The 26,996-nt window shown below is 48.2% G+C and overlaps 1 protein-coding gene across 1 annotated transcript in view; it reads left to right on the top strand.

Moving 5' to 3' along the window:
• The window catches only part of UBE2O (ubiquitin-conjugating enzyme E2O), a 27,525-nt gene extending 529 nt beyond the window's left edge, over positions 1-26,996 (top strand). Inside the window, 17 exon segments of the mRNA XM_010077975.1 lie at positions 4,634-4,744; positions 5,651-5,748; positions 7,191-7,254; positions 9,021-9,164; positions 9,821-9,930; positions 10,767-10,917; positions 11,742-12,247; positions 15,037-15,191; positions 16,685-16,797; positions 17,755-17,880; positions 19,000-19,089; positions 21,455-22,112; positions 23,048-23,184; positions 23,705-23,908; positions 24,620-24,677; positions 26,243-26,845; positions 26,848-26,996. Coding sequence (XP_010076277.1) covers positions 4,634-4,744; positions 5,651-5,748; positions 7,191-7,254; positions 9,021-9,164; positions 9,821-9,930; positions 10,767-10,917; positions 11,742-12,247; positions 15,037-15,191; positions 16,685-16,797; positions 17,755-17,880; positions 19,000-19,089; positions 21,455-22,112; positions 23,048-23,184; positions 23,705-23,908; positions 24,620-24,677; positions 26,243-26,845; positions 26,848-26,996 — 3,477 coding nt within the window.

The following is a 26,996-nucleotide window of genomic DNA, read 5'->3' as shown; positions in this document are numbered from 1 at the left end:
CATCTGGCACAGCTAGGTGGGCAGAAAGCAAGCTGGTTCTTCAGCAGCAACCTGTGATCGTTAACCTTTACTCCTCCTGGATACCATTTTAAGTCCTAGTCATTCTGTTCTAGCTGTACAGCATTTGTGCTTAAACGAGATGGGTGAATTTGGTTTTTGTGCAGGAAATACTGGGAACATTGTTCAGAATCGATTTATCAGATGAGATGTGGTCTCTTTAGGAGCTTAGCTAGGTTGGCAGTTTCTTGCTGTTGCTCACACCTAACCTATAACCCCGAGCCATATGGCCTGCCATGTGCACGCCTGTATCTTCTCTTGGCTTGCTGCCGGCAATGTGGCTACTAAGGCTGTGATGAGGCAGGCAGCTGGCCACTAACTGCTGCAGTTGCACCACATGGCGTGCAGCCTGGTGCAGGGATGGGGAAGGCCATTCTTTGACCTGGGTGTTTTGTTTTTTTAAATAAAGCATTTTTTTGTCAATTAAAAAAAAAAAGTCAACACATCCCTTTTTCACAGACTGTTCCAAAGAGAAGGGATGAAAAACTTGAAGGGTAATTTGAAAAATGCTGAAACAAAACATTTCCTTAAGAAATTTAATTGTTGTTTGAAATGGAAATTTGGAGTCAATGTATCTTACTAAAACTGCAGCTTTATGAAGGTGTTTCCATCCAAAATAATGAACAGCCAGCAAATTGAAATATCAGCTGTTCATGCCATTGTACCTGGCACAGCTGGATTCTGTAGTGGACTGTTCTTGCTCAGAGGGATGCTTTGAGTCCTGCCTCTCAACTGTTTCTTCTCCAATGCTTCTTAAAGTCATTTCAAGCTTTCAGGACAGCAAGTTGTTCTCCTCTTGGCAAACATGGATATGCTGCTTGTTTGCAATTTCCATACTCATCTGAGTGGAAATTAGCTTCTCTGGCTTGCTGCACGTGTATGGTAGATACGTTACCCGGCAGTTGTTTTGCATGCTCGTTTATTGTCTGCTTGTGTGTTTAAACACTGGCTTTTGCTTAATCATTTGTACTAGTGGCTGATAACTTCATTTTTTATATTTATGGGATGGTGAGGGTATAATTCAGTTTCTTCTCAGTTCAAAATCATAGCAAATCTGAAGATGACTTATACTTCACCTTACCCTCAAGTGTGTTTTAAGTGTCAGTGGTAAATGAAACCATAAACCCCTTCTATCCCAAAGAAAACCTTCACTTGTTAATTAGATATATTCCAAAAATTACAAGAGCATTTAAAATAGAAAATCTGCAAGTGTCAGCCTGCCAGATTCAGGATGTGGGATGGTTGCCCTGCACCAGTTGGCCTGGCAAAGGCACAATGTGGAACTTACTCTGCATTCACCACACTCTCCTAGGGCTTGTTTTTAACCTTGAGCAGGAAGGACTCGAAATCCTCTGTTCCTCAAGAGAAGAGAGCTGACTCAATTTCGTGTGCTTCTCATCAAGCACCGAGTGTGGGGAAAGACTGCTTCAGGGGGTAATGCATAAAATGAGATCATTTTCTCTGAATGCAGCTGGGCCTGTAAGTCTAATCCAGCTGGATGAGAAATGGTGAAAGTGGCAGAGTTCATTTTTTCCAGGTGGTACGGTAATTTGAGGGAAAGATCAGAAGTAGGTCTGTAATCTGTCAGACACCTGGATTTTATTGCTTCAAAGGGTGCTGAGCTATGCTGTCCCTTTAAAATAAAGGAATAGGAGGGTGGTGGAAAGATCCCCTTATTAGAAAAGTCTTGAGGGAAGGAGTAGAAGGATGGGAGGTGGAGGATATAGGATCAATGCCTGTGCTTGCTGAGCTGCTGCTCTCAGGTGGGAGTTTGCTGGTCTGCCCTAAAGTCTTCTTTCTGATGGCGAAGCAAAAGAGTCTCTTCTCCCTCCAGTCACTGCTTAAATATTCAGTATCTCCAGCGTGGTGCATGCCATCAGGGTACCAGAAAAAGCAGGAAGAGAGTCTAGGGAGCTCACTTAGTTCTGGTGTGAGTGGGGCTTGAACCCATCCCTCTTCTAATGAAGATCAGCCAGCTCCCTTTTCCAGTTCTGCTGTTGGGGTTGATGGAAATTGATTTTTGTAGCAGAACTGTGAAATGTCAGCTCATTTCATTTGGCTTCTCCTTTAATGGGAACATCTAATGAACAGGATGGGTCAGTTGTGTTTAACAGGCGGTGGGGAGCCGTGCTGCGGCTGTAGACCTGCGCTGGCAGAAGAGAGACAAGTTGGTGACTCCTCGCTCCGGGACTGCATTGCTGAGCACTGCTGTAATCTCACCGAGTGATTCAGCAAACCCCTCAGCCTGCAAATCCGATGTGACAGTGAAACAGATAAACTCAGAATCAACAAAGGTTCAGTGGCAGGTGAGGAAGGAGAGCTGTGACTCAGCAGCCCTGTAGCTTCTGGGGCTGCTCACAACATCAGTCTCTGCTTTCTTAACCACAAACCGTACTCTCTGCCTGCTTGAGCATTCTGCAACTGGAAGGAGAAGCGAGCTGAACTAAACCCAGTGCTCTGGCCCATGGCTAACAGCACCTGGCTGTGTTAGATGGGAGACAGGCTTGTAGGGTGGTGCAGGCACCATCTCCACAAAGAAACTCTCAGTTAGAGAATGGGCAGAGGGTGTTGGGGTACATCAGTCACTCCAGTCCTGGTTTTATTACTTGGTATTCTTAGTAAAAGAGGGTGTTTAGGCCCAGAGATGAGATGATCCACAGAAACTGCAGGTGTTGGATTGTATCATGTCTCAGAGTTGCTGTCCTGTTGGCTGCTGATAAAGGGAAAGTTAATTCTGAAATGCTTAGTGTAGGGCAAGGGATTTGTTTCTTGAGGTTTTTTTGGTTCTGACTACTAAGAGATCTGAAACCCAGGGCCTGAACTGCAAAGCACAGGCAGAGGATGGACTGGGCACGCTTCATTTAGCTTAATCTGGAGGAAGCGCAGGGTAGGTGGCCGTGCTCTGTCCTTCAGAAGCTGTGGGTTTGTTGAGCAGGTGCCACTTCTGAGCAGGCTTTGCTCATCCTGCAGCTCGAATCGTGCTGGCAGCAGCTGTCGTGAATCCGGTGTAGGTCTGGCAAACCCTTTCCAGGTGAGAGTTACGGCGCAGCTCTGCTGGGCTCTTTCCTGGCAGCCTGTACGGGCTGCAAGCTGCGTTAGGCTTAGCTTCTGTCTGTTGTGATGGAGCTGTAGCTGGGAAAGACTCCTTTTGCTTCCCAGCCTTTCTGAAAAGAAATGGGAGTGATATGAGGAGCAGCTGGAGGGAACGAGCCCCTCCTGCTTTGGGCTCTGCGGGCCCTCCTGGCCATGCTGGCACAGCCGCGCCTGGGGCAGGACCTGCTCTCCTCATTGCCTCTTCCTCGGGAGCCAGAGAGCTGAGGAGCACAAGGTTTGTGTGATGTGAGGAAGAGGACTTGCAGGAAGCAGGTGGAAAGCAAGCCAGCCAAATGGGCTGAGCAGTCTGTCCAGGAATTATCCTGGACGGCGGGTGTCTGTAGGGTGTCTTTGCTGTAAACTACCAGTCTCCAAGATGAGAGTGGATGGGTTGAGCACCAGCAAACTCCTGAACTCCCAAAAGGGCTGCCCAGGGTTCTGAGTGAAAGCCTTGAATAAATATTTAATGTGGTCGAAAGAACTGCGTGTTTGAGTGGACTGAGCAAACAAATCCACTTCTCACAGGGTATAAGCCCTTCGAGTGTTCTGCTCCAGTCCTGCGGAGCAGAGACCTTGATGTTTGAGACAAGGACAGCTTCAGAAGTTGCTGATACCAGGGCATTTGTCATGCTGGCCCTCAGTCAGCTTTTATAATGGACTTGTAGTCTTTAATAAATAAGAGTATCGATTGTCCCAGCTGTCAGGAGGCCAGGGCAGCTGCCAGGTTTGACAGTGTTTGGGTTAGCAGCCCTTCCTTGCAGGCCTCCCCCATATGTGTAAGCAACGTGCATATTGTGTGCTCCCTGCCAGGCTATCCCCAGAAGGCTCTTGACAGCATGTGGTATTTTCTTGGGGACAAAAAAGATTAAAACTTTGCTAGTGAGGGAGATAATGACAACCATCTCATAATTGGACCAACTGTAAATTATCTGGCTTGAAACCTTGAAATCTAATGAAAGGTGCCAGGTTTTTTTTCAGTATGTCAGCAATTGGAGACCATTTACATTGTCCTGCAAAATCAAGCTTTACAAGAGAAGTCACAGATGGCTTTAAAGATGTTCTCTTGTGTGCTGGAGATGATGATCTACCCCTGCCTTTGCTGGCTCAGGGCAGTACCTGTGGAGTTGCCCAGAACTGCTCAGTTTAGTCCAAGGAGCCAGGCAGATCTTAAAGCAAGTGAATGGTAATCACCTGACGTCGTGTGGGCTTATTTGACCAGATGTAGGAGTCTCTGGGCTCCTGTGTTAGCAGCCATTACAGGTTTTAACTGGTGAGAAAACACTGCGGGTCTTTCATAGCGATCTCACCTTCTGAGTTGTCTCAGGGTCATGTGAAATGCCCCTTCAGAAGGGGGGGCCTGAAGGTTGTGAGGCGGGTTTACTCTTGAGACTTGCCTCTGCGCTCCCCATGGGTACACAGAGCACATACGTGTGTGTGTAGGACCTTCCCTAGGTGATAAACTTTTTCTCTTTTGTGTTTTCAGGACAGCCAGTGTGGGACTGTAATTGATGTCAACATAGAGTGTGCTGTGAAGCTGGTAGGAACCAACTGCATCCTCTACCCTGTCAACAGCAAAGACCTGCAACATATCTGGGTGAGAACACAGCCAAAATACACGTGGGAGCCAGGGCGTGGTGGATTAGAGGGATGCTGCTGTATTCCAAGTAACACATGCATGGGAGGAATCCATATTGTGCAAGATGCATCTGCGGTTTGGTTTTATTTTAAACTTACTGAAAGCATCCTCCCTGAAAGATGATGCAGCATCACCTCATCTCCCCATCTGTTCTGTGTTTCTGATCACATGGCTGAGACCAAATTGACATGGAGGGCTAGGCTGACATTAAATTGTGCGAGAACTTTTGCATTGAGGTGGGCTGCTGTGATGACCTGATGGGTGCAGCCCCATGGCAGTGGCCCAGGGCTTCTGAGCTGCAGTATTGTTGTTTAAACAGGCTATAAAAATGCTGAGAGGAGTCGACTACCTTTCTGTTGAGCTGGAACAGTCTGAAACATACCTGGTTCTCCTTCTTGAGTAGGTGGGTGATTTACAGAGACCAGGTGGGATAGGATTTCATCATTCTTTTTCGTCTAAGAAAAATATAATTTGGGAGTGAAGAGCAGGAGTGTCACAATCCTTCTCAAAAACAGCTTGTGGCCAGGCAGTGGGATACAGGATTCTCTACTTGGGATGGAATATTAGGCTCAGGAATAAAAAATAATTGTTAATATTGGTTGAAGGCAAGTGCAGTTTAGCAAGTTTAAGATCTGAGAAGAAAATCCCAGAAAGCCCAAGCTATTTGACTGGGAATCCAGGCTATGTGCTGACTGTCAAGCAAGCTCTTCAATGTACATTATTCCAGTTTACAGTGAGATCTACAGTTGCTGTCATAAATTCCTGTGCAATTGCTATCTACTCTGCATTGTATGAGGTTTTGCTTGATGGTTCGAAGTACAAGGGTTGGTGTTCGTAAGGTTTTGTTTCCTGTTTTCTTTGTAGCCTTTCATGTATGGTGACTACATAGCCTACGACTGCTGGCTGGGCAAGGTCTATGATTTGAAGAACCAGGTCATCCTCAAGCTTTCCAACGGAGCCAGGTACTTCTCTTTCTGTTGAAGACTGTCCCCCTCGGGTTGCACATTCCTGATCTAGTTTAGGAGAACTAGAAGCTGGCTGGGCTTCATTCACATGCTGATAAGTTATATGCTTGTGTTATCTTCTCTGAAAACATTGAGATTCATTCGCCACCCTCTGAAAAAGGTGTTGTTTGAAAGGTGACAACGTTTTTCAATCCCAGCAGATCAGTGCTCCAGAAATAAAGCACATCGGTCTTTAAACTGTGCTTCTCCTCTGGAAAAATAGCTGTTTAAGATCAACTGCTATTCCAGATGTATTCTCAGTAGGAGAGCCTAACTTTGCTGAGATACACGGAGGATTCTTACCTTAAAAAAAGGGTCTGTGAAAGTGTAGGAACTTGCAGACTAGTGTTTTTTATCAAAGATGGAAAAGCAGCCCAAGACTGATCAGCTTTGCTCTTTCACTGTTACTTGCAACTGTATTTGGAATGTTTTTCCAGTGAAGACCTAATCCAAAGTCATATCTCTAGAGAAAGGTTTAACCAGAGATATTGGAAAAAATATCTGGTTAAATTATTTCTGCAAAGCCAGCAGGAGGATCTGAATTCTGTTCCTTGTGCATATCAGGCAGTTATTTGAGAACTAAACCCCTTTGAATTCACTGCGTTCACTCTGTTACTGAGGCCTGTCTTGTCCAACAAACTTTTTCTATTGATGCAAGAGAAGGAATGAACCAGTGGAGGGCCAAGAGGCTTATGGGCCTGGCAGCTGGGGAATAACCCATCTGTCTTGTAAATTGAGTGTTGACATTGATGTTTAAAAAAAAAAAGCTCACAATCCTGCAGCCAGCTCAGAGTCTAAGAGAAGCAAGTGATGCGAGAGCTATAACAGATGATTGGTGGATGCGTCTGAAATTTTGATTGTTTTAGCTTTCAGTTAACTCAGGCTGGAAGGCTCTTATGCGTGTGTTAAACTGGGAGTGAAAAATAGCTACACTTCTCTATCTGGATTGCCTGCAGCCACTGGTGCAATTTAAAACCGTGCTTGGTTTCTGTTACCAGCTCATGCATAGCAATGTAAAATGAGGTAACTGTTTTCAACATCTCTTCCTAATGAATCATTTGAGATCCCACCAGAACTCACTCTGGAAATGAAGCTATTACTGAAGCAAGTATAACCAAATTGCCTTTAGGATTGGTGTGAATAACAAGTGGGACCTTTACAGAAGACAAATCTTGTCTAGCACCCTGCATATTACTTAATTATTATTTCTTTTACATGCTGAATGGAACCTTTAGATAAGAGGCAGTGCTCTTATAACTTGTCTATAACCAGTTTTGCTCTGGACCATAAAGGCTCAGCAATATACTGCTGGGCACACGGACAGACCTGCTTGGGCAGTGGCTGTTTGCTTTTGAGGTGGATGGCTCTGGAAAGGCGACTGTCTCTTGTCTGTTTTCCAGGTGTTCTATGAGCACAGAAGATGGAGCCAAGCTGTATGACGTTTGTCCTCACGTCAGTGACTCGGTGAGCTTCTGGTTCTCCTTGGAGCCTTTTTGATGAACTTAACCTCGTAAGCGTTTTATGCAGGAGTGGGGGAGAAGGCAAAACTATAGGCATTATTAATCCTAGAAATGAAACGATGCGTCACAGATGAAAAACACTTCACTAGATCTTCACTTACAGTAAGTGTAACAGGATGTAGCTTAAGGGTAATGTTAGTAATGAGCAGGTTTTGCGGAGGTATTACAATTAGTATATCCAGCTGCTACTGCTTTCTTTGCAAAAAACTTGCATAACATGCAGTCAGATGGCTGATGTCAAGGCAGTTCACTATCTGCTCATTATCTGTACGTGTTTAGAAGGGCTCTTACTCCATTTAATGCTTTCAAAATTGTTCCCCTTCTGGAAAAGGGCAGGTTATTTAAAAGGTGTTCTGCTAGAAGCACGTTTCCAGATGATGTGAAATACTGCCTCTCTTGTTATTGTAGTCCATCATATTCTCTGAATGGAGACCCGACACCGTACGGGCATTTTCCAAATCACATGGTGCGGAAGGTTTTGCTAGCTTTTGGGTAAAACGGTTCCCTGTGTGATGGTGGGATCTAACCTCTCTCACCTTCAAAGGCTGACAACAGCTTGTTTGTCTTCCAAACAGCATCAGTAGGGCCTCGCTGCACTCCTGGCAGTGGTTTTGGCAGCTGAGAATGGCGTGTAATTCTTAGGAACTAGCAATGCAGTCAGCCCTTATCCTTCCCAGCCTTCAAAGCGAAGGTTCCTTTGATCTAAAACTGCATTTCTGTTAAAATTTTATGCCTGTTTCTTAAAGAGTAAATGGAATGTCAGTTTAATAGGATGTGCTGCTGTGGTTTTCTTGTTCGGTACAGAAAAGGTGTGGTCTGTTGCTAGATATTCTCCAGTATCTTAGTCTCTTCTGCTGTGTATTGTGCAGCATATTTTCTGCTCATTAAATAGATGTTGTGGCAGCATCCAGTGTCTGGGTACCCAATTTTGACATCTCTTGTTTTGAGTCAGGCTGCTTTTAAAGTGTACATAGTCTTCCGGAGGCTCACTGTTTGGTCTGAAACATGAGTTGTCTCCAGTGTTACTCTTGAGCCCATACTCAGAATTGCTGTGTTAGGTACTTACCTGATTTAGATCTTGTCGTACTGCTCTTATCCTTTCTGACAAATTACAAGATTTGCTACAGGTTTGTGCTCAGTATTTTATCTGCCCTCAACTGCTCTGTCTGCCCACACATTCTGACTCTTCAACTCATCAAGTCACTCAGAATATCAGTGGGAAAGAGCTCTAGGAGAGCAATTGTTGTGTTTACCATCCTGTTTTGTTTTCAAAGAACTGTTGTATTAGCTAATCCACCTAAGACAGGAATAATACTTATGTAATTTGACGAGCAGAGGAGTGAAGGCAGGCATCCTCTGGCTCTGAAAGCTCTGTGTGGAAAAGGGATGGGTGTCCTTGCCCAGGGCCCAGCACACCTTGGCTACCCTGTTACTGAGAACATTTGTGTGGAAACACACATCTTTTGTTTCTTGCAAGTACCTTTGTTCTCCCCCACCAGTCATAGTCCCCTTTGGATGTGTGACGGAGCGGGTTGCTATAGGAAGTGCTGGGCTGCCTTCAGGAGAGGGATGAGTTCTAGGAGATGGGCAACTTGCAGACTTTACCTTTGTGGTTAATCTTACTGATCATGAATGAGAGAAGAGAAATGCTGGAATCTTAAATCCTAGGAGACCTTTATGCCATTTTTTCCACCTCCCTTTCCCCCACAGGGTCTCTTCTTTGATGATTCATATGGCTTTTATCCTGGGCAAGTCCTCATTGGGCCTTCTAAAGTCTTCTCCAGCGTGCAGTGGCTCTCGGGTGTGAAGCCTGTTCTGAGCACAAAGAGCAAGTTCAGAGTGGTGGTGGAAGAGGTAAGGACCGACAAGCGGACACACGGCCACCTTCTGCATAGAACGGTCCCTGGCTGGCGTTTTGGAGCAGAGTCAGCTTGCCATGGTAACCTTCCAAGAGCAAATGAACTGTGGCTGTGTTCCTCCAAGGTGACAAATTTCTCATTGTGGACTGACAGGACTTTTGAGTGTGGTTTGGCTTTTCCTCCCAAGAGCCCCTGCCGGTACCCTGGAAGGTGATCGTGTGCCAGTACACTTAGAAGCCAATACTGCTGATCATTACGGTAGTAGAAGCACCTCTTCTGTTGAAACTTAATGTTGCACGCTATCCAGAAAGGAAGAAACGTTGCTGACTCTGTGCTGAAAGAGGGAGCAGCTCCAAGTCCATTAGCATGTCTCTTAGTGACATTGGACCACTGATTTATATGTACTATGGCTTCCTTCCTAAGCCAAATTTCGTCTTTCTTGAAGTTAAAAACTGTAGAAGCTCTTGGTGTTGCCAAGAGCCGTGCTACGGGAGCACTGTAGTGGTCCTGGATGTGGTGAGACTGTATTTGGCCATCTTAAATTATAAAAGCGGGTTTGCTGCTTTCCTGTGCATAAATGTTTAGATCCTAGACACTGGTCTAGGAAAGCCCCTGAAAAATTAAATTGCTTTCTCTCTATTTACATTGTAGGTACAGGTGGTAGAGCTAAAGGTCACTTGGATCACTAAGAGCTTCTGTCCTGGAGGTACTGACAGTGTGAGCCCTCCTCCCTCTGTAATCAGCCAGGAGAACCTGTCCAGGTGAGATTAGTTGAAAATCCCTTTTCACTCCCAGCACCCAGGGCCTGCACGGACATGGGTGATGTGCCTACCAGCTGATTAGGCACAATGCTGCTGTTTCCACTGGGTTTTTTGCCTTGTTGTGTGCCTGTATATTCCAGAGCTTCAAAAATGTGAGAGAACAGCTTCCAAAGTAGTTTAGCAGGCACTTGAGTTAACAGTACAGGGGGTAGCATCCCACCAATGCTCTCCAAGTACTCTCCAGCTGCCAGTGCATAGAGCAAGGTGGTATCTGGCAACAGCTCACTTCTTCCCTTGTCCTTCCACCTGTGTCTGGAGCAGGCTGCATCTCTTAACTGTGTGTGTGCGCGGTAGGCAGCTAAGGTATCCTGCTCTGGACCCAGGCAGGTGCTGGGGGAGCATCTGGTGCCCTCTTCAGGCTACAGCTGCAAAAACGGGCTGGACAAAACTCAGAAGTCAGAGGAGTAATAGCACACTGCAGTGTGGTTCCTGCGTGGAGTTCATAAGCTGGAGGAGAGCAGCTCTCAGATGACAGCAAAAAAACCAATGCCAACTTCAAATGTCTCTTGGCAGCTGTCTCTGGGAGGGGGAGCTAGAGGGAGAGGAATGACTGGTGTCCCACACAAACCCTTTGTATCCCCACCCAGTCCCTGGTGAAATTTCCCACTCCGCCTTTAGAATTGTGTGCCTGGAAAAGATTTGGTGTGGTGTTGGCTTCTGCCACCCTAGAAGTGCTGTTGGCGTGAGGTTGTGCCAGCCTTCTGAAGGCTCTGGTTGCTTCTAGGTTCTGTTACTGCTTTCGGTCTTTGCTCATGGCTGTCCTCCTGTTCTACCAGGGTAAAGCGTCTAGGGTGCTTTGACCATGCCCAAAGGCAGCTTGGGGAAAGGTGCCTCTATGTGTTCCCGGACAAAGTGGAACCTGCAAAAATCACCTGTGAATGCCCCGAGAGGAACTGCGTCCTGGGTGAAGGATCAGTTGCCAAAAAGGTGAGTTGAGGGATCAAGGGAGGCATTAACTTCTCCTAGCATTTCTGGTCACTGTGGCTTTTAGAGCAGAAACCTTCCTGGTGGTCATGTGGTCTGGTATGTGACTTCTGGAGTGGTTGTAAAGAGTAATGGCTTGTTGTCGCCAGCAGCGAAGTGACCTTGTACAGCAGTCTGACTGCACTGGGTGAAGCATGCAGCTAATGCCACAAGAGAACATGAACAGGACATTGAACATAGAGGTGTCACCTTGCAGGGGTTAAGCTGTGTTGGAGCTAGTGTGCTCTGACAGCCGGGACTGTTAAACGTATCGTTTTCATTAGCTGTGACCTCAGGTTTCTCACTGAGCTGAACTGTTCAGTTAAATCCTTGCACACTGAGACAAGAGAAGTCTTTGCTTCCCAGTCCAAATGAGTCATGCTATGGTTTCTGCATGCTGGCTGTGGAGCAGCGGTGTTCCTAGAATAACAGGATATCAGCACTGGGGATGGTGACCTCCCTGCCTAGCTGTGTCTGTTACATAGATTAACTTGTGCAGCCACTTGTGACCTTCCATAACAAAAAGTTCAGAACATGCTTAAAATAGCCTTAAAGAGCAAAACTCATGTTCCTTGGACTAGTCCAGTGCTGCTCAGGATCAGCTCATATTTGCTCCTGAGTTAACAGTGGTGAGATGCTGGTTTGCAGGATTCAGTGGTGTAGGTGAAATGTGCAGAGGCCCGTGGGGTGCTGTTCTCCTCTGTGTACAAAGCTAACCATTTCCCAGGCTGGCTGTCAGCTTGCTGAGTGTACAGGCATATTGTCAGACCCAGGTCTGCTTTCCCTAGGTGAGGCGGCTGCTGAAGAAGCAGATAGTGAAGATCATGTCATGCTCCCCGGAGTCTCAGGGTACCAGTGAAGCACCTGACAAAGAATCTGCTGCAGCTGCTGACCAAAAATCAGAAGAGCTTAAACCTGGATCAAAGTGTGAGCTGGATGACTCTTCCAACATTGCACCAAGTCCTGGGGAGAGAAAGGAGGAGCAGCAGCCTGAAGAAACGGGGAAGGAGAAGGGGGGAGCAGCAGTGCGACAGCAGCAGCCTCCCTTTCTGCTGAAAGATGAAGGGTCGCCTGACTACCGGCTTCAGTCCATGGAGCAAGATGCTGATGATGAAGCAGCTGATGACACTGATGACACTAGCTCTGTCACCTCTTCTGCTAGCTCCACTGCCTCGTCCCAGAGTGGCAGTGGCACTGGCCGCAAGAAGAGCATCCCTCTTTCCATCAAAAACTTGAAGCGGAAGCACAAGAAGAAGAAGACCAAGATTTCACGAGAGTTTAAGCCAGGAGACAGGTGAGTTGGTTTTCCAAACCCAGGTACACTTGCTAAAATCTCCCTTATCAAAGTTCTCAGAGGTAACCCTCCTCTTCAGCTTGGGTAGAGGGGCAATAGTGTGCCTCACGTCAGGACACCACTTGGTGGTAACCAACAGCAATTATCTTGTGATGACTGTGCAGTGGCCTGTGTGAAATCAGCTTGGTCTCAGTCCAGCTTCTGATGAAACTGGGGCCACGTGACATGACACTGATGTTATTCTATCTCAGCTATGCCTCGAGGCACCAACAGAATATCTGTACGCGGAGAAAGAGGCAGGTGAATAAAGATCTTATAGCTTAAACATGACACTAATTGGTTACCTCATCAGCAGCTTCTGCAGAGAGGCTGAGGGATAGACATGCTGGCATGAGCGGACAGCTTACCGTCCCAGGGAGCTGTCTCCAGATCAGCACAGAGGTCTGTGCTGGCAGGGGTTTGTGCTGCAGTGGTCTCTGTTAGCCTCACTCTGCTCTGGAGAGAGATCTGCAATGTCTGCCAGCAGTGTACTTTTTATTGGCATTTTTAAAAGAAGAATATGCACTCTTTGAGAGCCTTGCAGGAATTGATTTCAGTAGGTTCAGGGAGGAAGCATTGCATGTATCTGCCCATTTCTAGATAAAACTGCATCTCAGCAACTTTTATCTTTGTCCTAACTTGAGGATGTTTAAACTGTTTCCAGTGGATGCAAAGACACCTGACAGCTGGCTAACCTGTCTTGCTGGCTTCCCTGAGCTACTTCTTTGTATACAGGTCCTCCATTGGAAATGAACTAGTGCAGATAATACGTGAGAATCCTCCCAGAAAAGTGACGTTAGCAGGATTCAAGGGATCCAGTAGTTTTGAGAATGCCATGAACTTCATTCACATTTTCTTTGGGTGTTCTAGCTTTGTACGCAAGGAGAGCTGTTCCTTTAGTCCTTGTGGGTTTTGGAGAAATTGGATTTGAAGGTCACAAACCTCAGCAGAGCAGTATTCAAGTGAAAGAAAAAATGGAAGCGCATGATAGAGTTCCTGAAAAATTATTCTTGGTTCACTTTTTGCTTCTCGCCCTCCTGCTGACTGCTTCTGCTTCACTAAGGGTTTTGTTAAGGAGAGGTTAGCTAGTAAACCTGGTAGCTGTCTGCACCATACAGGTGGTGGGGAGAGATCCCTGTGACACCAGAGATTCCTGTGCTGGGTCTGGGCAGCTCTGTACAAAGAAATGCAGAGATGAGCTGCTGGGACACTTTGCAGAGATGACCGTGTCACAGAGAATTAAGAAATACAGGTTTTTAAGCACAGAATGTGAAACCGCAGCTGATACTTTAAAGGGCATGTGTGGCGAGTGGTCACAGCTCAGTATGGGGGTTCTTCCCTGTTTGAATATTGAGATGAAGCTGGTGAGACCAGCGGTAGGTGTGCTGCCAAGCGCTGCTGAGAAATGCAAAGTGGATGGGCTTGCTGCAGTTAGTCACCAGAACTGATGTGTCAGCTCATGGGCATCTCTGACTGCAGGGGGCCAACTCAGCATGTGGCTTTACCATCATTTAGTGACTTGCTGCAGCTCTTTAGGCAGGACATAGACCTCTGGTTATTTTTTAGTGAGGATATACAGGGCTTTTTACTAATGCCAAGTCATGATTTTTGTTTGCAAAGCAGCATAAATGGCACTGCAGACAGGACTGTATCATTTCCTTGGGTGGCCTGCCGTTCCACTCTCCCATGCTCAGCTGCAATGTCCCCACTTCCCCAAGGAACCATCTCTTGGCATGTCACCCACTACCCTTGATGTGTTACAGATTTCCTTCTCTGATAATATCTGCTCTTAAGTGCTGGCCCTACTAGAAATTTCATATTATTTCTACTTAAAAATATTTTTCTAACATTCATAAAAACAGAGCTGGGGAAAAACAGTTGTATTTGCCTATTGTGTCTTCTTTATGGTTTGACTTGAAACCAACATAAATGCAGCACTGGTATTATGTCTGGAAGGCCTGGCAAGCAAAATAAAGAAAAGATTTAAAATCAGCATGGGATTCAATTTGTTCCACACTGTAGGAGAGATGAAAATGGTGGAGGGCTCATTAGAAGAGTCTGTCCAGCTAGACTGTAGCTCTGTTCCTCCTGCCCCCAAGCAACTTGCCTCTTCAAGCAGCTCTGTTAAGCTCCACAACAGAGTACCAGTATGTGGTCTATTGTTGCATGTTTGGGTTTCATTTCTGAGCTGCAGAGAGACACATGTATGTGTTTGAACAGCTGGAAAAGGAGACTTTTCTCTTTTAAACAAAATCCTTTAGCTCTACCCACATTGAATGTGTTGCCTCTTTTTTTTATATTCTTTCTGAAAGGGCTGAGATGGATGCTGCTTTATCTTTCCTTTACATTCCCATGCTCCTCTGGCTTCAAAGGCTCCTCAGAGCTGCCAGGCTAGAAGGTGCTTCAGTGGAGAAGATCTTAAGTTTCAAAGTATTTGAAGGACCTGTCTTGCCTCTGCCAGGGGTAGATAGTGGGTGCTAGCAGATAATTTGCTCCATGAGGAAAAAGTGAGCTCAGCATCAGCTCCCTGGAAAGTAAGTCCTCCCGCAATACCGACTTGCAGCAATGTAACATCTGCAGTGACTGAGAACCCGTTAAAACAAAGCCTGCTGTGTAGCTGCTGAAGGGGGACTGGATGGGGTTTCCTGACTTGCTGAGATCCATCTTGATTCCTGGTGCTGCCAGCATCATGTTCTGGGTGTGCTCGTGCACATTTCCTCTGGTAACTCGTTGCCTTTCTGTGTTCCTAGGGTTGCTGTAGAAGTGGTGACCACGATGACTTCAGCTGATGTGATGTGGCAGGATGGCACCGTGGAGACAAACATTCGCTCCAACGAGCTGATTCCAGTCCATCATCTGGACAACAACGAGTTCTGCCCTGGGGATTTTGTGGTGGACAAAAGAGGTACTGGGTGTCAAAACGATGCTCTCCTCAGGGAACAAACATGCTCTTAATTGCCAAGTATTCTTCAGTCGGGATCCCCTGATGTACTGTAGCCCTTTTTATGGTAGCTGTTAGCAGTATTTGCTTGAGGTAGACACAGGAGCCTGACAAGGGGACAGACAGTGATTCAGGTGACTTAACGTGAATGTCAGCAGAGAATCATTATTTAAATACCAAGGTTGAACTATGACAACAGGCGAGATGTGAAAGGAATAAAAGCCAAGAAGCAAAGTATTTCTCAGTGTTTCTGTGGAGCAGAAGTAGCCCACCTTGTCTTTGAAAGTGCAGATGGCTCTGAGCTCTCTCGCAGAATGAGGGGAGAAATTAACAACTCATCTCACGCTGCTTTCTCTGCATGGCTTGTCTATCATGACTCCATTTTTTCTTGGAGCATTTTGGGTTACAGAGACATTTCCTTGCATCCCTTTTCTTCACCAAACCAATGGTGACACTAGTGAGGGTCACAGTACACATTTGAGGAGTTTTACAGCTTTTGGATATGAAATATCGATGGCACACCATCTGGCTCTCAGCTCCTCTTCTGTTCTAGCAGGGATAGACCCTTAACAGTGGGGAGCACAAGATATTGTCAGATTGGGAAGGGGGAAAGCTGGCTTAGCAAAAAAACGATGCTGTTCTGCGTGGCCATTTCTGATGAGTAGTAGTCTGGTCTTGTGGGTTAGATCTAGTTTGTGGAAACTAACATTATCCATCAGCTTCAGCTCTGCAGATTCCCAGAGACCAAACTACAATGGCATTCCTCTCTGTGTCTGTCAAACATACCCTCCAAGTCGTCTGGGATGCCTGCAGTTCCTTGCATCCCCTCCTAAGGATGCTGGGAAGTGGATCTTGTCAGCCAGATAAATCTGAAAGGTGTCTGGATACCAGTGTGCTGGATAACAGCCCAGGCCTAGAGAGGTGGTCCAGGCCCAGCTTTGGTGCTCCTGGATCCCTGATGGGTGCACATGTATGCCTCCATCCTTCCTCCCTTCCCCCTTTGTCCAGCGCACTTTCCCAGAAGAGCATAATCGTTGTGGGTGGCGCAGTTCTAAATGAAGAGCGTGGCAGCCAGGGCTGCTCCTGGGGAGCTCTTGGCCACCCCGTCCTGAAACTCTGACAGCCCCAGTGTGGAGCTGGTTTGGAGAGCAAAGCGTTACGGTGACAGCCTGTTTTCTCTTGGTGATAGAGCTCAAAAGTGGTCCCACAGTGAATGTGTTCACCCATTCCAATGCAGCATAATCTTACTTGATCATCACTTCATGCCCTATTAAAATGCAACTTGTTAGCCGAGTATGGTTTTGTAGGAAGTGTAGGAAGAATGGTTTTTCCTCATGCCATTCACAAATGGAAGGCTTCAGCTGGGAGAGCTTGGGAGCTGACAGCGTCGGGTGCTGGGCAGTCTGTGCTTCTCCACTTAACCTATCTATTTTCTTCCCTACTGTTGCAACCAAAAGCTCAGAGCTCCCAGGACCCCGGGTTGTACGGAGTCGTGCAGTCTGGTGACCATATTGGCCGTACCTGCGTGGTGAAGTGGTTCAAGTTGAAATCCAGTGGAGATGATGTGGAGGTAAGTGCAGAAGCCAGTGCCTGCTGGAACCAGCTAGGAGAAAGCCACAAAACAGCATGAGCTTCACAGATAAACACAGATAAGCCTGGGAGTCAGCTCTGCAGTGGAGCTTGTCCTTGAGGATGGGAACAGTAACATGCTTTTGGGCCTGGGGGACTTAGCTAAAGTGGTTACACACAATTGATTTCTTGAGTTCACTGTAAGAATTTTACCTTCCCACATCTTTTCTAGCTCACGGAAAGAGGATCAATCTATTGCACCTTGTCCTGCTGACCTTTGCAGGCACTATTGCCTACAGTCAGCCTCAGACGTTTTTCTTGGGGCTTGAAGGAATGCTGTGGTTTAGATTCTTGATGGATTACAGTCTAGTTGGAGATGTTGCCCTCTCAAATCTAGGGTACTGTTGTCTGCCTTAGGATGGGAGACTGCATTCCCATACCTGAGTAGGGCCCTTTACTTCTCAAAACAGAGCATCAGTCTGGCTGGGGGTTGTGCTCCACTTTACCTGTTTCTCATTATTTGTGGGCTCCTAGTGCTTCTCTTCTAGGAGAAATCAAAGAAAATATGTTTCCCATCAAATGACAAGGTTTTAATCAGATGCTTCCTATTGCCTTAGATAGTTTTAGAAGTAAAGGCTGGGCTTTGGGCCCCGCTGAATGGCTTTGAGGAATCCGGATGTTCAGAATGGAATAAAATTTTCTTGTGTTGATGTGGAACCTGTAGTAAAGGTGAGGGTGAGCAGATGAGAGACAGAATATCGGTTTCCTTTCATTGTTGTGCCTTGATTGATGTGCTACAGGATGAGGTGACAAGAACAGACGTTAGCAGCTCCTTGCAGGCTGTTAGAGCAACTGAAAATTCACAAAATATAACACAAAGTACTTTTAAGTGCTGAAGGCGCTCTGAAGGTCAGTGCAGCATCCTGGGGCTGACTGTTCACCTTCTGTCTCCATGCAGCTGATCGGGGAGGAGGAGGATGTGAGTGTGTATGACATTGCTGATCATCCTGACTTTCGCTTCCGCACTACTGACATTGTGATTCGCATTGGCAACTCGGATGGAGCTGCAGCTAAAGAAGATGAGGTAGGTTCTGGGCACAGTTACGTGACTGCACTGTCACCAGGTATTAGTGGAGACACTTGGAAGAGTCAGTAGGTGAGCCTTCGGCTCCACAGGAGCATCCTGACTCTCTGGCCTTGCTAGTTTTGTCTCAGTGTCCCCTGCTGTTGTGAGTAAAATACCAAATCTGCAAGTCTGGTCAAGATGTAACCTTGAAATCCCTTGGTCTTGGTGACAGTCTATAGCAGAGCAAGAACAAAGTTGAGACAAGAATCAAACATGTGCTTGATGGCTTTTAATACAATTCTTGTGTAGGATTTCTGAGTACCTTCTAATATGAGGATGTTCTGTGGGCTCCTGAGCAAGAGAGGAGGTGGATTTGTCATGAAACCAGTTTCATTTGGCAACAGAAGACTGGTGTGCTGGTTTTCATCCGAGTTGTTACGTACATGTTAATTTTGTTGAGCTAGTTGATCTCCTGGAGAGAAGGAGGGAACAATTCATTTTGTAGAGAATACACTTTGCAAGGAAGCAGGCTTCCTTAGTGTGCAGGGAAGCAGCTTTTGAGACTGCTGTCCTAAAAAAGGGTTAAAAGGTAGAGCATTGCTCTTATTGCAGGTCTAGTTTCAGCAGCATGAAACACATCCCAGCTTGCCCAGCTGACCTAAATAACCTTCCTCCAGTGCAAGATGCTACTTTCTGTGCCAGCTGTGACTTGTGTGTTCACGCCTGCGCCTGCTCGCTCCCTGCTGGGAGAAGCTGCTGTGAGCCCCTGATGCTGGGTGTCACAGCGCGGGGGCCGGCAGCTGGCACCCCACTAGAGGGCACCCCGGTTCAGGGGAAGGTCCTGTCCCCATGCGGGCACAGCCCCTGCAGCCCTGCCGTGGCTCTGGTCCTGAGCAGAAGTCAGGATCTGCTGCCAGACCAGTCCTCCTGGTCCTCTCCTCCTCGAAGGGGGAGCTTTCTGTGTGTAGGATTCTTTCTCCCCTGCAGCATGGGACCCCAGGACTCCTGCCGCTCCTGCAAGCATTGCTTTAGGTGGATCTCCAGCCTAGGCAGTATCTGGTTCTCAAAACCTTCCTGGCTCTGTACTGAAATGCCCGGGAAAGAAAAGGGACTGACGCATTGCTCTTGTTTCCACAGCCCTCGGTCGGACAAGTGGCTCGTGTGGATGTCAGCAGTAAAGTGGAAGTGGTGTGGGCTGATAACTCCAAGACTATCATTCTGCCTCAGGTGAGGTCCTGTTCCAGTTTGTAATGTCTCTGTAGTCCTCAGCTGAGTGACAAGTCTTGGTTTTAAATCCTGGGTGCAGAGAGATTCACTGGGTGAGGGAATCTTGCTCTATTTGTTGCTGCCTTCCCATATGATAGGGTGGCTTCTCACTTCTGTTAGCACAGGAAAATCCTTCCTTTGTCAAGAGCAGGTCATCACTCCCCATGAACATAGAGAATATTATGCTGCCAGGAAAGGATGGGCAGACTGCTCCCTTACGCTGCGCTGCATGTTCACAGCTCTGACCACAGCCCTGCTCCTGGCCTCCAGCACCTGCTGCTTGCAGGGGGAGTTGCAGAGCTCAGGGTTCATCAGCTCTGAGTTGAGCCCAGGTTCACTGCATTGCCCAGCTAACACACTGCTGAAAGACAATTGCTTGTTCTGTCTTGCTTGTGAAGTGGCACCATAGTGTTTTCTTTGGCTAAGGAAGCTCCCTCAGAAGCTGAACTAGAGCCACAAGCTGTGACCTTAGCTAACCTAGGGATCAGACCTAAATCTCTTTCCAGGGTGGGGAGGAAGAGGAGTTGAGTGCAAACTTAAAAATATAGATATAGCCACACTATTCCACTCAGCCCCCTTGATTTGTCTTCTGCATTGTTCTAATGTTTTTATTGTGCTGTCTTGTAGTCTTGTTCACTAATCCACCTGCAGCTTCATCCCGTGTCTCTTCTCCTTGTCTCAAATGAAGGCAGACAGCCTAAAGATAAGAGAAGACCTGCTTCTGTAGGGTCCCATCTCCATCACTGTGGCAGAGAACAACACTGCCTGCGCCGCAGAGATGCGTTTGCAAGTAGAAAGCACTTGATCAAGATTTCTTTTTAAACCAAGCAGCTCTGCATTAATTACAGTAGAATAGTCAATGCCTGCACTATGGCAGTGGACTAGAGTGTTACAAAGCAGGCTGCTGTCTCCCTTCCCCCGTTGTCACATGTGCTTGGATCACAGGCACAATCAGAGGTCTGATCGTGCTCCACAAAGGGCTGTTCTCACACTGCGGTGCTGGGGCTCTGCAGCAGCTCCTGCTGTGTCACGCCAGTCCCTTCGATTCTGCTCGTCTGCATAATTACGGGAGTTGGGGAAATGTCAGGAGCATGAGTTATCAGTTGGTAAAACCGTGATTTATCAATGCCTGTCCATGTGTCCAGAGATGAGCTGTCTGGGTGCTTTCTCTCAGCTCTAAAAATAAAGATGGCATAACTGGCTAATTAACTTTCTGACTGAAATTTGGGTTAGCTTTGAGGGCAGTGAGTTTTGGTGGCTTTTCCTGCCTGCAGTCACTTGTGCTGAACCCAACTAACCCCTGCTGGCTGCCTGTCTCTGGGTGGCACAGGACTGGCTAAACAGTGCTGGTTCAGGTCAAGGCTTTGACAAGAGGACAGTGTCCATGCACTTCAGCCTCTGGGGTCATATCTTGCAAGATTAAGAGGGTTCTTGGGCTGTCATTCAAGTGTCAGAAGCCTGTGGGTAAAATTCTCCATCTTGTAACTCCTAGCACAGCCCTATAAAGTTGTTCTTGCTCCCCTGCTTCTGTGTTGGCCCTCATAGCTGGAATATGTTTGTAAGCCTCTGCAGGGGGACCTTGTGAGAGATGTAGCATATTCAAAAGCATGATTATAAGAGGTGAGGCTAGATAGACTGTGGATGGGTTCACCTTCCAGTTGCAAAGGGGAAGAGAACGTTTTATGTAAGAGCTTATTCAGCAACTTAAGTTAGGCTTCATTGTCCCAGCGGAATTTTAAGCAGCAGTGACATACAACAGCTAAAGCAGCGTAGCAGGGCTCTGACGGCAAGTAGTGTGTACCACAGAAGAAGAAAGCTGGTATGGGAATGTTTTCCTAGTTCCAGCATTGTCTCTGTGGAAGGATGGAGTGTGGAGGCAGCCAAACCAGGGCTCTGTGCCAACACAGTTGCTGGTGCAGAAGCAGGACCAGAAATACGAACTCTGCCCACGATACCCAATACCTTCTGAACTTGCTCTGCATTCAGAAACCCTGGGGCATGCAGGTAGCTGTTTGGCGCCTGTGTGCTCTCCTTGGCTGGATCCCAGCCACTGAGATAGCTGCAGCCCACTTGCCCTAGTTTTCCCCCAGTGCCCTGCTTCAAAAGGTGGAGGATGGGGCTATGCTGATCCATAATCTGTGCCAGTCATGGGGGAGCACATGATTAGGATCAAACGCAGTCCACCCTGGAGAGATGGAAGGGGTTGAAACAGCCCAACCAATCCTAGATGGAAGCTCCCTTTTAATGGGGAGAGCTGACTTGCATTTAAAAACAACTGAAACTCTGTGCTTCCGCCTAAGTTTCTTGTAACTCTGTTCTCCTTTAGCACTTATACAATATCGAATCAGAAATTGAGGAGTCAGACTACGATTCTGTTGACGGCAGCACCAGCGGGGCATCCTCTGAGTGGGAGGATGAAAGTGACAGCTGGGAGACAGACAATGGACTCATGGAGGACGACCACCCAAAAATTGAGGAATTAGAGCCTGAGGAGCCGGCAGCAGAGGAGGTGAAAAAAGTAGAGGAACAAGTCCAGGGAGCTGTGGCTATGGCAGTTGCAGATCTTGCTGCAGAGAAAGCTGGTAAGGACGGAGCCCCAAAGAGCTTCCGGGAACTAAAGGAGGCCATCAAGATCTTGGAAAGCCTGAAAAATATGACTGTGGAGCAGCTGCTGACTGGGTCTCCCACCTCCCCAACTGTGGAGCTGGAAAAACCCACTCGGGAGAAGAAGTTCTTGGATGATATTAAAAAGCTACAGGAAAATCTAAAGAAGACCTTGGATAATGTGGCTATTGTAGAGGAGGAAAAGATGGAAGCTATGGTGGAGACGGAGAAGAAAGAAGAAAAAGGAGAGGCACAGACACCAGTGAGGTCGGAGTGGCCCAGTGAGACACCGGTGCTCTGCCAGCAGAGTGGAGGCAAGCCTGGAGTCACCTTCACCAGTGCCAAGGGGGAAGTCTTCTCCGTGTTGGAGTATGCTCCAGGTGAGTGTGTCAGGTCAGGCCAGTGCGGGATGCTCTGTCATTCACTGCAGTCCTGCAGTGCTTCTTGGTCCAAAACCTTTGTTTCTAGGCCTTTTGGATTGGCTATCCTCTCTTCTTCCTAGTCCTTTTCACAGCTTATTGACTGGGGAGGGGAAATTATGACAACTTCTGAGCACAGTCTGTTCTGGAACTTAAACCTGGCTTTTAGATGGCATCTCTAGGCACTACTGTAACTTCTCAAGCCACAGAAGCGGGCTTCCCCTTGTCCATGTTGTTGACTAACTTTGGAGGGCTGTGGACATCAGTTGCTTTCCATTGCAGATAACTTTCTTGAAAGTTACAGGGTTTATTCAGGCTTTTTCCAGGGCTGGATTGGTTGAGAAGCAGAGCAGGAACAGCTGGTGTTCTTGTGCCGGGTGTCCTTGGTGGGTGAGTGTCCTTGTTCACTTATGCCAATGTTAATCAGCCAAAAATAAAAAAAGAGCATCTGGTTGTGTGGAATGCTGGTGACAGCAGAGGCCAGGGTGCTCCTCAAGCCACACGAGCAGGCCAGACCTGAGAAGGAAAGGTGGCCAGACTGTTCTGAACCTGCAGGTGTGTATAAATAACTATGGGGAGCTGTGCTTGGGTTTTGCAGAGAAAGGGTCATCACTCTGTGCAGTGCATCATTGTCCTGGCTGTGGGACAGGGCTCCCTGTGGGGCACAGGGACAATGTTTGTGTGGGACCATGAGAACAGGAGGTACAGGTTGTGGCTGCTGTACAGTCTGGGAAAAATAAAATAATCTCTAGGCTGCCTCCTGGCTCAGCATCAAAGCAAGTCAACTCTTCTCTTCCAAATTATAGGTTTAACACATGGATAGATTTGCCTTCACGAGGAACCTGTGGCAGTTTCCAAAGGCAGACTTTAATCCCGTTCTCCTCCTTGTCCCACAGATACCCATGCCTTTAAGAAAATGGAGTTCCAGCCTCCAGAAGCAAAGAAGTTCTTTAGCACCGTGCGGAAAGAGATGGCTCTCCTGGCCACCTCCCTGCCTGATGGCATCATGGTTAAAACCTTCGAGGATCGAATGGCAAGTGTCTGCTCTCAAATGCCTGTGTGTTAGTGCTGGGCTCAGCATCCAGATCGCTTTCTTTGGAATTCCCTGCTTGGCTTTAATCCTTTGCATTAGAGCTGCAGGAATGTGTGCAGCATGTGAAATACGGCTGTAATTACCTTAAACGGCTGCTTTCGCATTCCCCAAGTCAGGGTAACAAACAACGGGGAGCTCCTCGTTACAGGAAGCCTATTTCGGGTGCTTTGCCCACTGGGCTTCCTGTCCCCCCAAGCAGGAAAAGCAGACAGCAAGGGGCTGGTGTAACCAGTGACCAGCTGGTGTCCTCTGAAGCCCTGCTTTGAATCCGAAGGCTTGGGCTGCCATCGGGTCACAGCAGCCGTGCAGCTTCCAGAGGGAAGGTGCCCCGAGATGTGTTGCTTGAGCTGACTCTTGCAAGGGCTGAGTTAATCGCAGCCCCTCTCTCCCTCTATCAAATACAACCCTGCCGAGGTGGGAGGACTTGTCACAGCGCCTGGCTTCTCTCTCCTCTCCACAGGATCTCTTCTCAGCACTTATAAAAGGGCCCACGCGCACCCCCTATGAAGATGGCCTCTTCCTCTTCGATATCCAGCTCCCCAACATCTACCCCGCTGTGCCACCTCTCTTCCGCTACCTCTCCCAGTGCAGCGGGAGGCTGAATCCCAACCTGTACGACAATGGCAAAGTGTGTGTCAGCCTCCTGGGGACGTGGATAGGCAAGGTAACGCTTTCATCCGCCCGTCCGTGGGCAGCGGTGGTTGTGCCAGGCTGCTTTTGGAACAAGCCACTTCCTACTAGGCCAACAGTGCGGAGTGGCTTCTGGTCTCAGAGCAGGGGATAGCTCTGGCTTTGGGCTTTGTTTCAGGTGTGTGAAGCAGGTAACTGGTGTCGTTTGGCTTCTTCTGGGACTGTATTTGTCTCTTGTCTGTCCTTCCTCGGTGAGAAGCCTGTGGTCAGGCCAGTCGGGCTGTGTCACAGTTGGACGGAGCAGAGATGCGAGCACCAGCATGGGGTGTTCTCCTGTGGTTTGGGTCCCACACACTGCAGACAAATGATGTCGTGTGGCACAAAGTCCAACAGAAGACTTGGAATAAATAGGGCCAGGGAAATGCTGTGTTCTGGACAGGCAGATCGACAGGGCAGCTGGGGAGGGGTTGGAACTGGTGCCTGGTGTGCAGGGTTACTGTGTTCCAGGCAGAACTGGGCTGATGGGGTGTGGGGCTGGCAACAAGTAAGGGAGGGATGGGGTGGTACAGTGGGACACTAGCACATCATCTGCTTGTCTGGTCAGTCCATTGTTGCTGCCGCAAGTCGCAGGACCTTAGTGGTAGGGGCGCAGAGAAACCAAAGCCTCTCTTTGTCTTACAATTATCACAGATCAAATTGATGGTGCCTCAGCCCTTTAACATAATTTAATGTATGTGCATTTCAGGGGACAGAAAGGTGGACCAGTAAATCCAGCCTCCTTCAAGTACTCATCTCCATCCAAGGTAAATGCTCTTGCAGAGCCTGCAGGACAGGAAAAGGCAGGGGGAAGAGGGGACACAGACTTATGGGGGGGTGGCACAATTGGGACCTGGCACCCCAGCTGGGTTAGTGCTGCCTTTTGCTCTCACCTTGCTGGACAAAGCTGTGTTCTTATCTCTCCAGTTCAGCAGTCAAAGCAGGTGCAAGCTTTTCTCATGCCCTGGTTTTTGGCTGCATCCCAGCTCTGACACAATGCTTTCCCTTCTTCTCACTGCAGCATCTAAGCACAGAGCTGTTTTGCTTGTTATTCTGAGCTGACAAAGGTGAACCACTCTGTCCTCAGCCAGTTACCAAAGTTAGCTGAAGTTGCTAAACTGGGCTTCATTTGCAGGACTGGTTTTTATCCCCACTGAGTCACCCGCCCGTCCTACACTGGGCATGTTTTTGCCCACGATCGATCGTGTTTATGCTCCTTCTGAAGCAGAGAATAATCAGGGGTGTGTCTAGACCAGCCCCAGGGCTTCCTGCCATAGGGCTTTGCCCTGCTGTATGTAGTTTGAGAGCAGACAGACCAAATCAAATCTATTCCTCAAGGCCAACGTTTTGTGCAGGGAGCCCAGGCATGTGACTTGAGAAAACTTTGACACAGAGCAAGGGCTCCCGCCTTGAGCCAGCAGTGACTCCTGCTCCTCTGGTCTCCCAGTCCACCTGTATCCTCCTGCAGGGGAATGACACCATGAGAAAAGCCTTTTCTTATTTACACAGCTGAGGATCCAAATTTAGAAAATGAAGTACTAAATCTTTAATTGGAGCAACCCGGTACTAGTGAAAAACCTCCTGTCCCGCTCCTGCTGCCTGGGCTTTGAGAGGCTCATGATCTCGCCGCCACCAGCTCTAATGCAGTCTGTGGCAGGCTGCCAGCAGCGTGGCAGTGCCGGTGCCATTGCTACATACGCGTAATTACATTAGACCAGAAGCAAGCAGGAGAAGGCTTGGTATGGGAGACTTGTCACAGCGTTCACTGTCTCAGAACTGCACTGTCTGGTGGGACTGTGCTGGATAGGACAGGACCTGGCCAGCTCAAAGCCTGTTACTGAAGATTGGCCTTTGGTCTGGTTAAGAGGAAGAGGAAAAAAAACTATTTAAGAAAAAAAAGCCTTGGGTGTGTTTGCGTGGATTTTTGCTAGGAGGGGAGGGAAGGGAAAGGAGCTGTTGAAACCTTTCCCCTTCTGCCCTTTTTACCTACTCTGCATCGCACTGGTGGAAGGCTTCTTGCCAGCCAAGGATCTTGAATGCTGGTAGCTCTCGGTAGCATCTGAGATGCCCACTCACATGAGTGCTCCCCCTGCAATACCGGTCCAGTGCATCTTGCAGGTTCCTCGTTGTCCAACCTGGCCTCTGCTTGAAGCCAAAGCACGGCTTCCTTGCAGTGCCTTCTCCTGCAGTCCCTCCCCTGTGCTGCCTGCTGTGACCCTCGAACCTCCACCACCTTGGCAGAAATCAGGGTCCGGCGGCGTCCACCACAGATAGCAATTAATTCCCAGTGAAGTCCCTCCCTTAACCCCTCGGTCTCCCCTTCTCTTGGCAGGTCTCATCCTAGTGAATGAGCCCTACTACAACGAGGCAGCCTTTGACAGCGACCGGGGCCTCCAGGAGGGCTATGAGAACAGCCGCTGCTACAACGAGATGACCTTGATCCGGGTGGTGCAGTCCATGATGCAGCTGCTACGCAGGCCGGTGGAAGTCTTTGAACACGAAATCCGTGAGCATTTTCGCTGCAACGGCTGGCGCCTGGTGTCCCGCATCGAGTCCTGGCTGGAGACAAACGAGCTGGTGGAGCGGAGCCACGAACAGGCCAACAGGGCGGATTCTGCCTCCCTTCTCTCTGCCTGCGGCACCCTGGCCGAGAGCCCAGGAGACAATGTGGGGTCCCCGGGGGAGGCCGGCAGCACCTCGGAGCGGGGGGCGGCCGCCGAGCTTTCCGACTCAGCGCTTGACGGGAAGGAGGAGCTGGATGAGTTGGAGTTCACAACCTCGACGCCCAGCACCAGTGATCTCCAACAATACTCGGACTCGGAGAGCACAGGCCAAGCCAGGGGGGTAGACCTGGCCAGAGACCGGACGGACGAGGGGAAGGCTGCCCAGGACTCTGCCTTGCAGCCTAGTGTGAAACCAAAGAAAAGGAGAAAGAGCTACAGGAGTTTCCTTTCGGTTACCCTGATATTGGGTTCCCCCTCTTCCCTTTGTCCAAGGGGTTCATTAAAAGCATCCGCGGTGTCTTGCAGCAGTACCGGGCTGCCTTAGCAGGGGCCAACATCCCAGAGTGGACAGAGGACAAATAA

This window comes from Pterocles gutturalis, unplaced genomic scaffold (genome assembly GCF_000699245.1).
Source record: "Pterocles gutturalis isolate BGI_N339 unplaced genomic scaffold, ASM69924v1 scaffold2811, whole genome shotgun sequence".
NCBI lineage: Eukaryota > Metazoa > Chordata > Aves > Pterocliformes > Pteroclidae > Pterocles > Pterocles gutturalis.
This window is presented reverse-complemented; position numbering and strand designations above follow the sequence as displayed.